The sequence below is a fragment of the Parasteatoda tepidariorum genome, chromosome 1 (genome assembly GCF_982258835.1).
Source record: "Parasteatoda tepidariorum strain Cologne lab strain chromosome 1, Ptep-v5.0, whole genome shotgun sequence".
In the NCBI taxonomy this organism is placed as follows: domain Eukaryota; kingdom Metazoa; phylum Arthropoda; class Arachnida; order Araneae; family Theridiidae; genus Parasteatoda; species Parasteatoda tepidariorum.
The window spans coordinates 118,050,330-118,065,807 of record NC_141755.1 but is presented as its reverse complement, the minus strand read 5'-3'; the positions used below and the strand labels follow the sequence as shown (position 1 = coordinate 118,065,807).

General features: G+C 31.2%; 1 protein-coding gene and 1 long non-coding RNA gene across 3 annotated transcripts; one reads left to right on the top strand and one right to left on the bottom strand.

The window, feature by feature from the left end:
• Positions 1-4,709: 4,709 nt before the first annotated feature.
• LOC147816776 (uncharacterized) lies at positions 4,710-5,294 on the bottom strand. Its single transcript, XM_087157352.1, has one exon. It carries the CDS (start codon positions 5,292-5,294, stop codon positions 4,710-4,712), a length of 585 nt encoding a protein of 194 aa, XP_087013478.1.
• Positions 5,295-7,053: 1,759 nt separating this feature from the next.
• LOC147816775 (uncharacterized) lies at positions 7,054-11,293 on the top strand. 2 transcript variants are annotated; one of them, XR_015429109.1, is made up of 4 exons: positions 7,054-7,333; positions 7,460-7,621; positions 9,096-9,216; positions 10,803-11,293. It is a non-coding gene; the product is annotated as an uncharacterized LOC147816775 (long non-coding RNA). The 2 variants fall into 2 exon arrangements; XR_015429108.1 differs by lacking the exon at positions 7,054-7,333 and having other exon boundaries at positions 7,340-7,621.
• Positions 11,294-15,478: the final 4,185 nt, after the last annotated feature.

The window sequence follows — 15,478 nt, the reverse complement described above, 5'->3', positions numbered from 1 at the left end:
AAATGCTCAATTCGTTGATTCAGAATAAAATATAGCCATATTAAATCTGACATTTCGAAAATATTCCGAAGTAAGTCAAACTCATAACAAAAAATTTTATTCTCACACAAATTTAGGCAGTTATTAAAAACTTTAATCTTAAAATATTTAAGATCAATATTTACGATGCTTTTCTATTTTCATCTGATATTTATAAAAGGTTTCACATTGATTTCTGTTTAGGGAAGTATTACTATTTTGGAAGCAGCCAAATATCAAACATAAATTCCGAATAGAGTTGCATTTTTTTTTCTGAAATTCTGAATTAAATATGAGTGTTTGGTGAGAGAGAGTGCTGGTGAAATGTTTATTCGTTCCTTTTTTAACAGAAAGAGATCTTTTTTGACAAATTTGCTTTTTGAAATGTATTTTATTTTAGAACTATTTATCTTTTAAGAAGGAAGCATATAAAATATATATGACATAAATAGAAGTGAGTAAATCCAGCTTTAGGTTTCTTCTTGCGTTTGTTTTTAAACAAAAATGGTTTTTGAAGCAAAGAAATCATACAACAAAAAGGGCAATTCGCAAAAAGTATTGAGAATATTTCTTTTAATATTGAGTTAAAAGTTTCCCCCTTTTAGTTAAAAATGCATTATATAGTGCAATTTATAGAATAATTTTATTTTCATATTTTACTGGCCAAATTATTAGACTCTCTATAAGAGTCTATGTAAAATCTTAATAATTAGGTGATACTATACAGCCTTATAGTTTTTTTCGCGACTGAAACCGGTTTGCACTGGTTTATGTTTGTGAATCAGTTACTTAAATTAGACGATATATAATATAAATTCGATGATTGGATAAATTAGACAATGTATATCATATAAATATAGATTATTTATTACATCGGGTATTATATTAGTGTATTATAATAATTAGACCAAATTATTACACACTCTAGTGTTTTAATAATTAAATGTTTAGCACGAGTTTGTATGCAATACTTTTATATTTAAACATGCATGTAATGGGTTTTTATTCAGGCAATTTTTTATACACTTCCTACTTGTATTTATTTTTAACGTATTGCATTACAATGTTAACCAACTGATACACTAACGTAAACAAGTGCAAACCGGTTTCTGTCGCATGAAAATAATAAAGCTGTATAGAGTATCACCTGATAATTAAGATTTGACATGGAATCTTATAATGAGTCTAATAATTTTCGCAGGGACTGTATATCTGGCATTAAATTTATGACAAGTTTTTTTGATTTAAAAAATCGTTTTTGGTTTAAAAAATCGGCTGGGTTCAAATTAAAGGACTACGAAGTTGAGATTCAACTTTCGACCCAATCGACCCAGTCTCCAAATTCTATAATTTCCTACACCAGTGTATGTATTCAGAAATCTTGTCAAAATTGTTCGTACTTACATAAAAGTACATACACTGGTGTGCAAAACTTAAGCAACAAGTGCGTTTTTTGTCATAACTCTACAAGAAATCATCCGATTGACATGAAATTTGAATATGATGTACATTATTTTGTACTTAAACGATGGTAAAAGAATAATGGCGCAGAAATTAATATAAAGCTTAAAGTAGGCTATGGAACAAAAAAAGGCTGTATTTGACATATAGTGGCGTTACACATGATTGCCTGAAGAAGCGTAAGTACAACTGGCAGATGTTCTCTAGTATGGGATATGCCCTCCCCTTACTCTAATTGTTGCTTGGCAGGAGTTCTTGGGGTGAACGTCTCCATTCCTCCTTTAACGCATCTTTCAGCTGATGGGTGCTACCAGGAGGATACTGTCGTGTCGCAAGACGTCTCCCTAATGCATCCCGCACATGCTCTCTGGGATTTATATCTGGAGAGTAAGCTGGCCAATCCATTCGTATGATATCTAAACTTTCCATTAGCTCTTGAACATTAGCAGTACGTTGTGGCCGGTCACTGTCATCCATAAAAATGAAGTCTGGTCCAATGGCACCTCGGAACAGACGCACATGGGGTAGGATTACCTCAATACAGTAGCGGTCTCCAGTTACAGAACCTCGGTCGAAGATCTGAAGCTCAGTCCGCTCGTTCAACATAATGCCACCCCAGACGACAACTCCAGGACCACCGCAACGATCTCTTTCCGCGATGTTATGGGGATGAAATCGAGCTCCAACCTCTCTCCTGATCAACTGACGTTGAGAATCGCTTGTAGCACTGAAACGACTCTCATCTGTGAAGAGGACACGACTCCATTGATGAGGTGTCTAGGTTTCGTGTTCTCTGCACCACTCTAAACGGTGCCGCCGATGGCTTACTTTTAGAGGTATACAGTATTCAGGACGTCTAGCAAATAAGCCTCCTTTGTGGAGGTGTCTGGCCACTGTAAATCTTGATACTTGTCGTCCTGTGGCTGTGCACAGTTGCTGAAATACGGCGCTCGCTGAATGAAAACGGTTTCTTTTTGCCTAGAGGACAATGTAACGGTCATCTCTTGGTGTTGTTTTCCTTGGACGGCCACCACCAACCTTCCGAACAGCTGTACCAGTAGTTTTAAAGGCATTCCAAGCACGAGAAACAACACTTTTGTTGATCCCGAACTCTTCGGCGACACTGGTCACACTACGCCCTCCTCAAGCTTCCCAATCATTCTTTCTCGAGTAAAGTCGTCTAAATGATTTCTTGAAGACATGTTTCACAAAACAAATCACTTGCACTTGCAGCGAATGTCTTTAACTACGGTGCTCTTCATCCCTTTATCACAGCTTTGACCTGCGCGCTCCGACCCACAAGGTTTACGTACACTTACATCTCCTACGACGTTTAATTTCTAAAATTTGCATACAAATAATATTTCGACTGAATTACGTGCATATTATACTGCAATTTCATGGCTATCTTATACTTTGTTGGGGAGCTGTGGCCGAAAACCCACTTGTTGCTGAAGTTTTGCACACCAGTGCAGATTCGGGGTCTCAATTTAATATTTAATAGAGGAACATTATCCAGATCTTGCGAATCACAATTGGGTCAGGCGGGTGTACGAGACGCCCAAACTTGCATAATTGTCGAATAAACAGAGAGCAGCTAAAAGACAGTTATAAATAATACCTTCAACTATGAAACGTAATTTAAATATTAATTTACAAGCTCTAACGGGAATACTTGATTTTATGATAAATTTTTATAGGGATTCAAAAAATTTATAATTTGTGGGAGAGGGTAATCCTTATCACTCTAGCACAGGTATCGCTAAGAACGATGAGGGTGTAAAATACGAAATGAGGTGGGTTAAAAATTTCTATATATAGCCTACATTTAATGTATACTATTGTCTACTTCGCTTATAGGCTTTCCTCTCCATTGCTTTCGAATTATTATTAATAGCTCGTTTTAAGGGAATTATTTGATGGACAATTTAATATTTTTTTAAAATTTTTGGGTTCAAATGACAACTCTGATATTAATACCTAATCAAAGGACGGGTGTCAAAATTTCGAAAACTATATACATATGCTGATAAATATCTATAAAGAATTTTTAAAAAATATGTTATTCTATCCCTGTCACTCTATATATAATAATTAGCACAGGTGTCGCTAAGATCGATGATGGTGCAAAATACGAAATGAGATGGGTCAGGGCTCGAAAAAACTCAAAAATTTTACCCGTCCCCGAGGACGACTTGTCCAACAATGTACCCGTCCTCCTTTGAAACTAACTCGTTGCTTCTAAATAAATAAAAATATAATTTTCTCTTGTTTATTACAAGCATTTATATAAATTGCACAATGAATTAGTAGTTACTAGGATTACAAATACTAGGATTGTATTATACAATAATGAAAGGAATACCCAGTATGTCTTTTATAAAATAATTTATTTCGTTTATGAAATAATTTATTTCTTTTATGAAATAATTTAAATGACAAATGTCAAGTTATCTGGAATGTCAATTTATCCGAGGGTACTGCGCTTTTTAAATGAATCAAATATGGCGTTAGCGTTTTCCACAATCAAGCTAATGATTTACAGAGGTTTCTGCGCAAAAATCTGAAAGGAGTTTTCCATTTAGGTAGATGTTCATAATTGCGTTTAACGCTTTTTGTTTAAGACCAGTACGTAATATCTTTCTTTTCTTTTTTTCTTCTTTTTTTTTTCTTTCTTGTAAGTTTATTGCTGAAAAGTCTCTTGCAACCGCTGCAGTACGGGAGACAGAGAAAACATCAATTCAACCATGCGCAGTATGTTGCTGTATTTCTAGATTAGAGGGTCATTTTAGAAGTGAGGCGCTAGACTTTTGTAAGATGACAAAAATTGAAAATGTATCACCAACATTAACGGGAAAATGGCCGTCCACGCGGACGTCGGATTCGAGAAATTTGTTGTCCGCTGGGAATTTTTGACCGCCGAGGACGGGCAGACGGGTGGTTTTTCGAGCCTTGGAAAGAATCATTTTGAAAAAGGGGTTTCTTCAATGGATCCAAATTAAAGTAGACCCTTTTTTAATTTTTTTTTTATTTCCAGTGGCAGAGAGCTTGACATAAAGGCGGAAAAAGACATGAACAAAAATAAGTCATTGTCTCATTCGGCCTCGAGCCTCCAACTTTTGGAAGCAGTATGTGTCCTTACATCTCGATAAAATCGAGAAGACACTCTGTTCTTAATAAGTCGCTTCATAGTACAAAAAGGAACGTTATTATTCTTGAGCTGCAACACCTCAGTGCGTCTGCCCGCTCATTTCTACTAAGCAGTCCAGTATATCCCTAGAAGATAGGAAGAGTGTGGAGCTTATGGACTGGATAGCAACTCTGACGTAAGATAAGATAACAGCATTTTGAAATTTATCACTAAGAACAACCAACTGCTGAAGAGCCATGCGAATAGCGGAAACCTCCCCATCAAATGCGGTTCGGAAACTTCCGATTGGGGCATAAATAGAAAACAGTTCGTTAAAAACACCCGCTCTAGCATTAGGTTGGTTATTTGAAAAAGAGCCATCAGTATAAACCCGCAGCCATTCAGGTTCTGCGAATCTGTTATTTAGAGTCTCCAGAGCAAGGGAGAGAAGAACTTCAGGAGCGGTACCGCATTTGAGGACCAGGAGTTGCAGGTCCAGATACTTCCTAATCTCATGGACTAGTAGTGGATTACTTGGCTTCATAACTTTATCCACTGTTACAGGATGTTGAAGAGCATCTGTGAAGTCATGGACTATCTGGACAAAACCATTTTGGGATTTAAGATTTTGAGGAGAATTTCGATAGTTCAACCAAAAAGTATCATTAAAGTGGGGGATTTTCATAAAAAATTGAAGCTTTCTCCTCGAATACAACCTCCAGTGGTTTAATATTTGTGAGTAGTAACATGGAATCAATGGGTGTAGTTTTAACTGCACCAGTAATGAGTCTGAGGGCCTTTTTAAAAATGACCGATTCAATTTTAGGCTTAAACTACATTAAAATTTAGAAATTTTAAACTGAACTGTCTGTGGAATTTTTCAGAGTGTTTTCCTATTACCATTAAAAGAGGTGCTATTAAATGTTGAGTTATTACAGAACAAATAAAACTGAATTACTATACACAATTTCAATTTTATAATTACATCAATACAATCCGAAATTAAGAATTCTGGGAAACAAAACTTGTTACAGCCATAAAGAACATTAACTCAGACAACCAGTTCAGGAGCACATTTAATAGTTATCCAATGTAACTGCTAGAAATTTCATGCAGAACAATTTATTGCACACTAGTAATTCATATAAAAAAAAATTCATTGTCTACTTCTTAAATTTTATAAAAATTGTGAAAACAGAGTTTATCAGTGCCTCTTTTTAATATTAATATATCTTTTGGTATAAGAATTATAATCAATTTCATAGAAAAATGTACTGCTTATTGAATTGTGAAACATGCTTAAAAATTCAATAATCAGGATTACATGTAAAGAGCAGGGTAATAACAGAAAATTAAAAGAAATAGCAATGCTCTTTCTATTTTAAGGTAAGAAGTAGCTAATTGAGCAAGCAAAATTAAAGTTTCCAATAATATGTACACTTTGGTTACGAATAATTGGGCAGTTGAATCAAAGAATCGATATAAACAACTTTATATAATAATTTGTTAATATCAAAAATAAAAACTATATTTTTATACATTAAATAGAGTTACTACTGAAACTGTCAATACATTTTATTACAGTTCAACTCGAATATATTATATTATGGAGAAAAAAAATTTGCACTTGCATATTAGAAAAAAGATAAAGATTTTCAAAGATTTTTTTTTTCAAATCTGTATTATTTAAATAATGGTATTTTTTTAAAATTAATAACATGACTTAAACATAAACAACAGAAAGATGGCTAAAATTCAGGCAATAGCACTATTTAGACTAGCTTCACGAGACAGAATCCACAGAAAAACTGCTCCAATCGTTATGAGCTCACGCTTGCGCAGCGAAGATGTCATGTGTAATAAATTTGATTTTTAATAATTAAACATAATTTTTTAAACCTTTAAAGTAATAAGTAATACATTTTTCATGTCTGCAAATTTCATCTAACTCTCTATAAAATTTGAATTTCAAAAACTAAAATAGACTTTACCCGCAGATGTCCCGCAGTGGGCTGATCGTTAAGACACGGTTCCCAGCAGATCACCGAAGTCAAGCATCACTGGCTACGGTCAGTGTGCGGGTGGGTGACCACTTGGATCAGTCTGCGTAGGGACCGAGGGTGTGCGGTATTGGTCCTCGTTAAACTGTGCTACCGTAAAGTGCTCGACTTCGCGCCCAGGTCGTCGGGCTACCGAAGCGGGGGTGCCATCCCTTCCGCAGAAGATCAAAATTGTGATGGCATGTCTTCGGATCATCCTCCGGGATGTTTCCCAGACCATCGCCAATAGCCCATTGTGCAGCTCTAGTGCGACGTAAAGTAACAACAACAAGACTTTGCAGACAAGTAAGCTACAAGCTTAAAAAATTTCTTTCACGCAAGTGTTCTAAAATAACATTCAGTTCAATACGTAAAGTTAGAAAAAATAGCTTTTAAACTTACACATTTTTTAAAAAAAAAAAAGCATGTAGATGTTTGCCCGGGGGTGGCTATGTGGCCTGGACTGTAACTAATAAAAAATTGTCAAGACTAATTTTTTTTTTACAGCACTTTATGTAAACAGTTATTGTTCAAACTAAAGAATATATTTTAGAAATGCAATACGAAGAAGACAGTTTGTCACATTTTATCTTATGCTTTTTATGTTTATCATAAATATTTTTGTCACAATGAATTATCTTAATATGATATTTTTCTAAACTATTTACATCATTCATCACAAGGAGTAAGAATTTTTGTCTTCTGGTTTTACATTTTTGAGAGTATCTAAAAAGAAATAAGTTACTATTCATATTTTTACTGTTCATTGGTTTTATCCCTTTGTAGCTTAATGAGAATTTTTTGTTTTAAGGGATCACCACACAAGGATCTTTTCTAGTAAGTGCCCCTCTGACTGTCATGTTTTTTACATATATTAGTGCCAAAAAAGCAGCTATTAGAGAAAATTAATCTTCTTTAGAAGGAAGTGCTGTACACTATAGCAAAACTAGTGGAAAAGCGAAATCATATAAATGTAATTACTTTTTTTTATAAAATACCTCTTTTGATAACCTGCGAAATTATAAGTAGAAAAGTTTCTAAATAACAAGTTTGTAGGAGTTATTTTTTTAGACTTTTACTACCCTATCCTGTTATTATTATAACCATTCAGATGAATTGATCCCAAACAATATCTGGACCAAATTAACTATTAGGTTAAAAGTTATTTCATGATGAGAAACAAAATTTATTAAAAGCTTATTGGTTTAAAAAAAACGAAAAACAAAAGTTTTATCTTAACTCTAAGAGCACTTTTAATACCTGTTTGCAAAAGATAATTGAACAGAAATGTTTCATTACAAAATGAAAAAATATGAAATGAAGCACCACCTTCACAAGAAAAAAAAAACAATTAACAATTACTAATAGCTTCTTACCAACTGTCATGCAATTTTTTTATTTAAAATAAGTTAACAACTAGCTGTGATTGCACCTTAGTTCTTTGTTCAGGGTTGCCACAGGCGACTAAAATGCAACTATTTTCAGCATGAGGCGACTATGGTAACCTTTTTTGCCTAAAAAGGCTAAAAAAGCAAATATTTTTCAGGAAAAGGAGACTTTTCTGTACTCCTAGCAATTTTTTAAGCATAAATTGGGTTGAAAACCTGCAGCCCGCGAAATCTTCTGAACACACTGAATTTCTTTTCTTAAAAAATTTAAAATAAAATTTTAAAAAATTTAATAAATAAGTAAAAAATGAAAAATTTTAGATTTCAAATTTGAGTCATCACTTTTTAATGCGCTCAATTTGAACAGATTCTATCGTAAGTCTATTTCGTTTCTCGATCGCCTTTTCAACTGTTTTTGTTACAAAATTCTGCACAATTTTAAAAAACCCAATTTTTATTACGATATTACAATGCATGAATTTTCAATTTGAGTAATCACTTTTCTCAATTATTGATAAAAGGGAAAATTTCTTAAAATAAGTGTGTTTTTTTTAATGAAAAAGTATTTTTTGAATGAATTCTAGTAGTTAAAAGTATTTAATTTTCTGCAAAGATACTAATTTTTTTAAATAAAAATTTAGTGCTAAAACACTAACGTTTATATAAAAATTATCATATTTGCCACCAACTTGACTAAATGGATTATGGTATAAGGCAATTAAGTCATTTAATAAAATTTTTGTTCTTATTTAGGCAACTATTTTCACAGTTTTCAGCAACTATTTTCATGCTCTAGGCTTTTAAAAGCAACTATTTTGTTCATTTTCGTTCTGTGGCAACCCTGTTTGTTCCATAAGCTTGAGGCAACTTGAATTATGTGATACCAATTTTTATTTCAATGTCAAATAGCATTTCATATTCGATAATTAAAAGTTGAAGTAGCATAAATCTTTCATTGTTTCACTTGTTAAAGATTTATTTTGTAATGAGAGATTTATTTTGTAATGTATATGTTTTGTTAAAACATACTTATATAATTAAAAATGATTATTATTTCAGAGATGTTTCTTCCTCTAAGGAGAGAAGCTCAAAGCCATAAGAAATCTATATTCTGCTTCAGCAAAGGAAAGTAGATTAGTTGTGAGTTGAAAATATAACTAGTGTCATCAAACGATTCTAGGTAATTACAGAATTTTTTTTATGTGAGAATACCAATCATTTTTTAAAATTAAAAATTTTATCTGTATAGCTTTTACCATAGTTAAATAACCAATTATACTTTTTACTATGTTAATGTTTTCTTCTTGTGACTTAAAATTTTTTTTTTAATTACTGCAGTAATATTAACCTCCAAAAAGACCAGTGGTGTTGCAATTTACATTTCCGAAAGTATTTTTATTTTTATGAGATAAAATGCTGTTTATTTAAACAAAATAATGACAGATACTTACAGGCAATTTTCAATGTTTTAACTTTTAGCATTTTAGTTTTCTTTGCACATGGACATGATTTGGCTTCTAAAATTTCCCCCTTACTATAAATTGCTTCCTTTAATTTTTTATTGTAGCTTATGCTTTTTCTTGTTTCATCATTTTGCCTTGTAAGTTTTCACCATTTACATGTTGAATTGTTGTCCTAAACTACATTTGTGTGTACTGAAAATTTTCAGAAAATATATTAATTCTTATGTAATGTAAAACTATGTAAATTTTTTCCTATTAATTATTAAGCACAAAAACGTGAGTCCCTATTCTAAAATATTAAATTTTCATATGACAATATAGGAAAGGATTGACAACAATGGCTTATTTTTCATTTATTTATTTATCATTATATTATCATTATCTTATAATTTATCTTTGTGTTTCTTAACATAATTTATGGTTTGTTTTTTCAAGAAGAGAAGTTTTTACATATGCCTTTTTATTAAAAATCAATTGATTAAGAAAATTGTTCTTTTTATTAACCCTTTTTACAATCATCAAAGGAAATTACTATAATCATTTTATATATTCATTTAATGATACACATTGATGTTTGTTTAATTGAAAACAATTAAACATAGTTCAAATTGAATATTTTAATAATTTGATTTAAATCTGCTCCTTTTGCAATGTTTTACTGTTTTATGACATGGGCCAACTGGATGAAACCTTTCACGTAGTCTTTATGTATTGGTTCAAAAAATAAAGTTTGTGAAAACTGGGTGAAACTATCAAAATCTTAGGGTGGAACCTGAGATTTGATCGATAATAGAAATTAAACATAAAATATTTTTAGCAGGATCATTTCTTGTTTTGATTAGCTCAACATGCTGAAGGTTTGAGTATAGGCTTCTTCTATGCAAATATTATACTTTTAATAAGATTTCCAAGCTTAGAAACTGCCATGTTCAGCTTTTCAGTTATGCTTTTGAGCCTTGGTGCAATCATTTTTTACTTTATTGGCTTTATAGGCGATAGTACTAACATAACTTATGTTATTTAAACTGTGTACTCCAATTTGGTTCTTGATCATTTTGATTACTCGCTAATTTAATCTAGATCCTTAATTATGCTTAGTTTCGCTTGAATGATTTTACAAGAATTATCTCTCTTTTCTTTTTAAGTATAACAATGTGTAAGATTTCCTTTATCTTTAAAAAAGGCTCAAAAATGCTTGAAACTAAAATTACCTATTTATTCTTTAATTTCTGAAACTAATACTTGTTTTTAAGTAACTTAATTTTGATTAAAAAAATTATTCTGAAATATTTCCATTTTTTAGTATGAAGACGTAGGATGTAAAACAAAACGGAGAATTTCAACTAAAATTCCACCACCTTTTCATAACACAATGAACGCAATAATCCAAGACCTTTTCATAAGATTGTTTCTGAATCTTTTCTTTCTGCCTGATCTAGACATAGAAAACTTGTGCTCAACTCTCTCTTATACCGATTTTTTACTATGCATTTTTATCATTTACATTTTTATCATTTAATTTTCAACATAGATTTAAACAATAGTAATTATAAAAACTAGTTAGACTCTTGATAAATTTGAGAACTAAATGATTTTCTTTTTACCCTTTAACTTGTCATTTTTTTTCTCTAAGTTCTAAGTTTGTAATTCTGTGATAAAATTTCTCCCAATATTACAGAATTAGAACATGTTTTGTATACTACATAATTAATGTGAAATACACATTACCTGCTACAAATATTTTTAGTAATTCATATAAATATTTATAAGATCAGTTCCACTAGCTGGAAAGTGTTGTTAAGAATATTATTTGTTTTAGTGTTTTAAATAGATGTTTTTAATTTTTCGTATTAAAAAGATTTTTAACTTGCCTTAACTGATGCTAATTTGTTTTACTTAAGATTAATTCACTACTTTATTTTATCTAACTGTAAAATTTATGTAATACATTCAATAAATTATTTATTAAGTTGGTGTGAAGTTATATTTTTTAAATATGTGTTTTTACTATATTGATTAGAAGTTAATAAATATAGCTTTTATCCGTAAAAAAACTTTCAATGTATCTTTATTAATTATTTCTTAATATACTTAAGTATGGATCTCAGGAACTTAAGGCACTTTAGTAATCTTTCTCTTTTTAATTTTTCTTTCTTTTAATTTTTGTAATAAACAACCTTCACGACGTATTTAAACAACAACCTCCTTTATACCTTTAAAATATACCTCGTTTATACCTCATTTATACCTCGATTTTTTCATGAGGGATATCACACGAATGGATTGGCCAGCTTACTCTCCTGATCTAAATCCCATAGAGCATGTGTGGGATGCATTAGGGAGACGTCTTGCGACACGACAGTATCCTCCTGGTAACACCCATCAGCTGAAAGCTGCGTTAAAGGAGGAATGGAGACGTTTACCCCAAGAACTCCTGGATAATCTGGTGCTTAGCATGGAGAGACGATGCCAAGCAACAATTACAGTAAGAGGGGGGCATATCCCATACTAGGGATCATCTGCCAATTGTTCTTACGCTTCTTCAGGCAATCATGTGTAACGCCACTATATGTCAAATAAAGCCTTTTTTTGTTCCATACCCTACTTTAAGCTTTATATTCATTTCTGCGCCATTATTCTTTTACCATCGTTTAAGTGCAAAATAATGTACATCATATTCAAATTTCATGTCAATCGGATGATTTCTTGTAGAGTTATGACAAAAAACGCACTTGTTGCTTAAGTTTTGCACACCAGTGTATGTATATATACATATATATATATATGTATATATATATATATATATATATATATATATATATATATATATATATATATATATATATATATATATATATATATATATATATATATATATATATATATATATATATATATATATATATATATATATATATATATATATATATATATATATTAATACATAATTTAAAAGCGCTCATACCATCAAAGCATTTAAGCCTCTTTCAACAGGTATAAATATTAAAAAAAAGTTTTTTTTTTTTTGCATTCATCTTATGTTTAATTAGTGGACTGTTGTACAATGCATCGGTATCCTTATGGTGCCCTCCCGGCTTATGCTTTACTATCACCTGAAAACGAGCTAAAGCTCAACGCTATAGCATAGCATTCCGAGGTGCGTAATTTGAAATCTTCAAAGAAATCCCTTTGGTGATTCCTTGAAGATGTGACAAGATTAAGAGGCGATTAAAAACATTTTACGCGTGCTCTCTATTGTTTTAAGAAAGATAGACGCAGAAAAAAAAGCGAGCGCTTTGAGGTGAATTAATTCCATTTTTTTAAGCTGCATAGAATGTGCAAAAAAAATACACCTGAACAGTTGGTGTGGAGGGCGAAACTAAGATGTTGCAAATTTCGAAAAAGAATTTTCAAAAGTTTTTACGTCTCAATGGATTGTATGGAATCAAAAGTTAAACCCTCATACATCTATTAGATTTTTCTTATCGTAATTAATTTTTATGTTTTTGAAATAAAATGTTCTATATCTACAGAAAAAAATACTTAATTTATATGCTTGAAAAGTTCCTCCCATTTGTTTTAATAACAATAACTCCTAATAGAAATATAAACAAATACAACTTCCAAACATAAATAAGGAAGTGCTTTTTCTTTTCTTTTTTAATCTGCCAAAATTTATTATTGAGTTTTAGTTTCATTTGACTTTCTAACAGATTGTAATCGAAGCAGAGAAATCAGCTTTTTGTTGTGTTTAAATGTTAACGATTATTATATCGTATTATATAGTTCAGAAAAAAATGATGTAATCTTTATTTATATATTGTCGTGCTTTCAAAATATTTATCAAATTAAATTTTGAAAGTAAAACATTTTTTTGCAATGTTTAAATCACAAAGAAGATTGTTTTAATTAAATTTAAAACTAACTTCTACGTCGTGCCTTTGAAAGCTTTTCCCAAGAATTGTAAATTATTTATTATTTTTAATTATTATTTTTCGAACATTATTTTTTTATTCACTAACTCACTAACTTAATTTTATTATGATTGCCAAATAGTAATTTAAATTTAGGAGTTTGTTATGCACGCTATTGTTCTTTGTTTATTACAGGGTTTTACATAACAGTCACCCTTAATATTTTTTCTTTTAAAGGCAGGCACTGAATATTTACGTCCTTCGAATGTGAAGATGCCGGAAGTATTACTCATTTAACTTTACCCAGTGGGTACCTGCGAACCTAAGTCACGGAGACGATCAACATGCCACACTGCCACAGATACCCGTTTATAGGGTGGGCCACATTCACACAATAGAGAACAACACACACAAACATTCATGTCCTGAGCTGGATTCGAACCCGCAGTCAGGCACGCTAACCGCTCAACCATCTGGCCGGCCCTTTGATATATTTATGACCTGTTTGTTGAAAATGAAGTTAAATATAAATGAGAGGTCTCAAAATCATATTAAATCGGGTAAATAAAAACGTTATCAAAATTATGCAAACGTTCATGATGAAGGTGGATTGAAAAACATCTAAATTAATTAAAAATCATTGTCTAATGAAACTTGGAAGTGTATACTATAATAATCACCTTTCAAAAGTTTTCTGTTTTCTTCGAATTACCTAATACGTTTCGCTGCTTTGAGTCCTGCGTTTCACAATAGTGATTCGACCACAATAGTCGATTTCAATAATTTTTTTTTGTTCAAATTTTATTTTGAATTTTAAACATTATGCATATTATTTTTGATCCATTCTTTACCCATTAAATGAACCCAAAAATTATAAAAAATTACTAAAGTGTCCACCAAATTATCCCCTTATAACCGGATATTAATAATAATTTGAATGCAATGGAGAGGAATGCCTGCAGTCGAAGTAGACGATAGTATACTTTAAATGTAGGCCATACAGAATTTTTTCTTCTTCCTCATATCGTAACTTACACCATCATCGATCTTAGCGAAACCTGTGCTAACTATTATATATCGAGTGACATGGACAGAATAAAATATTTTTAAAAAATGTTTTATAAAGATTTCTCAGCATATGTATATATTTTTCGAAATTTTGACACCTCTTCTTTAATCTGGTATTAGTATCAAAATTGTCATTTGAACCCAAAAATTATAAAAAATTACTAAAGTGTCCACCAAATTATCCCCTTAGAATAATAATTTTAAATAATTTGAATGCAATGGAGAGTAAAGCCCCCAGTCGAAGTAGACGATAGTATACTTTAAATGTATACTATACAGAAATTGTTTTTCTCCTCATATCGTATTTTAGACCATCATCGATCCTAGCGACACCTGTGCTAATTATTGTAAATCGAGTGACGTGGATAGAATAAAATATTTTTAAAAAATGCTTTATAAAGATTTCTCAGCATATGTATATAGTTTTCGAAATTTTGACACCTCTCCTTTAATCTGGCATTAGTATCAAAGTTGCCATTTGAACCCAAAAATTATAAAAAATTACTAAAGTGTCCACCAAATTATCCCCTTATAACCGGCTATTAACAATAATTTGAATGCAATGGAGAGGAAAGCCCCCAGTCGAAGTAGACGATAGTATACTTTAAATGTATACTATACAGAAATTGTTTTTCTCCTCATATCGTATTTTAGACCATCATCGATCCTAGCGACACCTGTGCTAATTATTGTAAATCGAGTGACATGGATAGAATAAAATATTTTAAAAAAATGCTTTATAAAGATTTCTCAGCATATGTATGGTTTTTTCGAAATTTTGACACTTCTCCTTCAATCTGGCATTAATATCAAAATTGCCATTTGAACCCAAAAATTATAAAAAATTACTAAAGTGTCCACCAAATTATCCCCTTATAACCGGCTATTAACAATAATTTGAATGCAATGGAGAGGAAAGCCCCCAGTCGAAGTAGACGATAGTATACTTTAAATGTATACTATACAGAAATTGTTTTTCTCCTCATATCGTATTTTA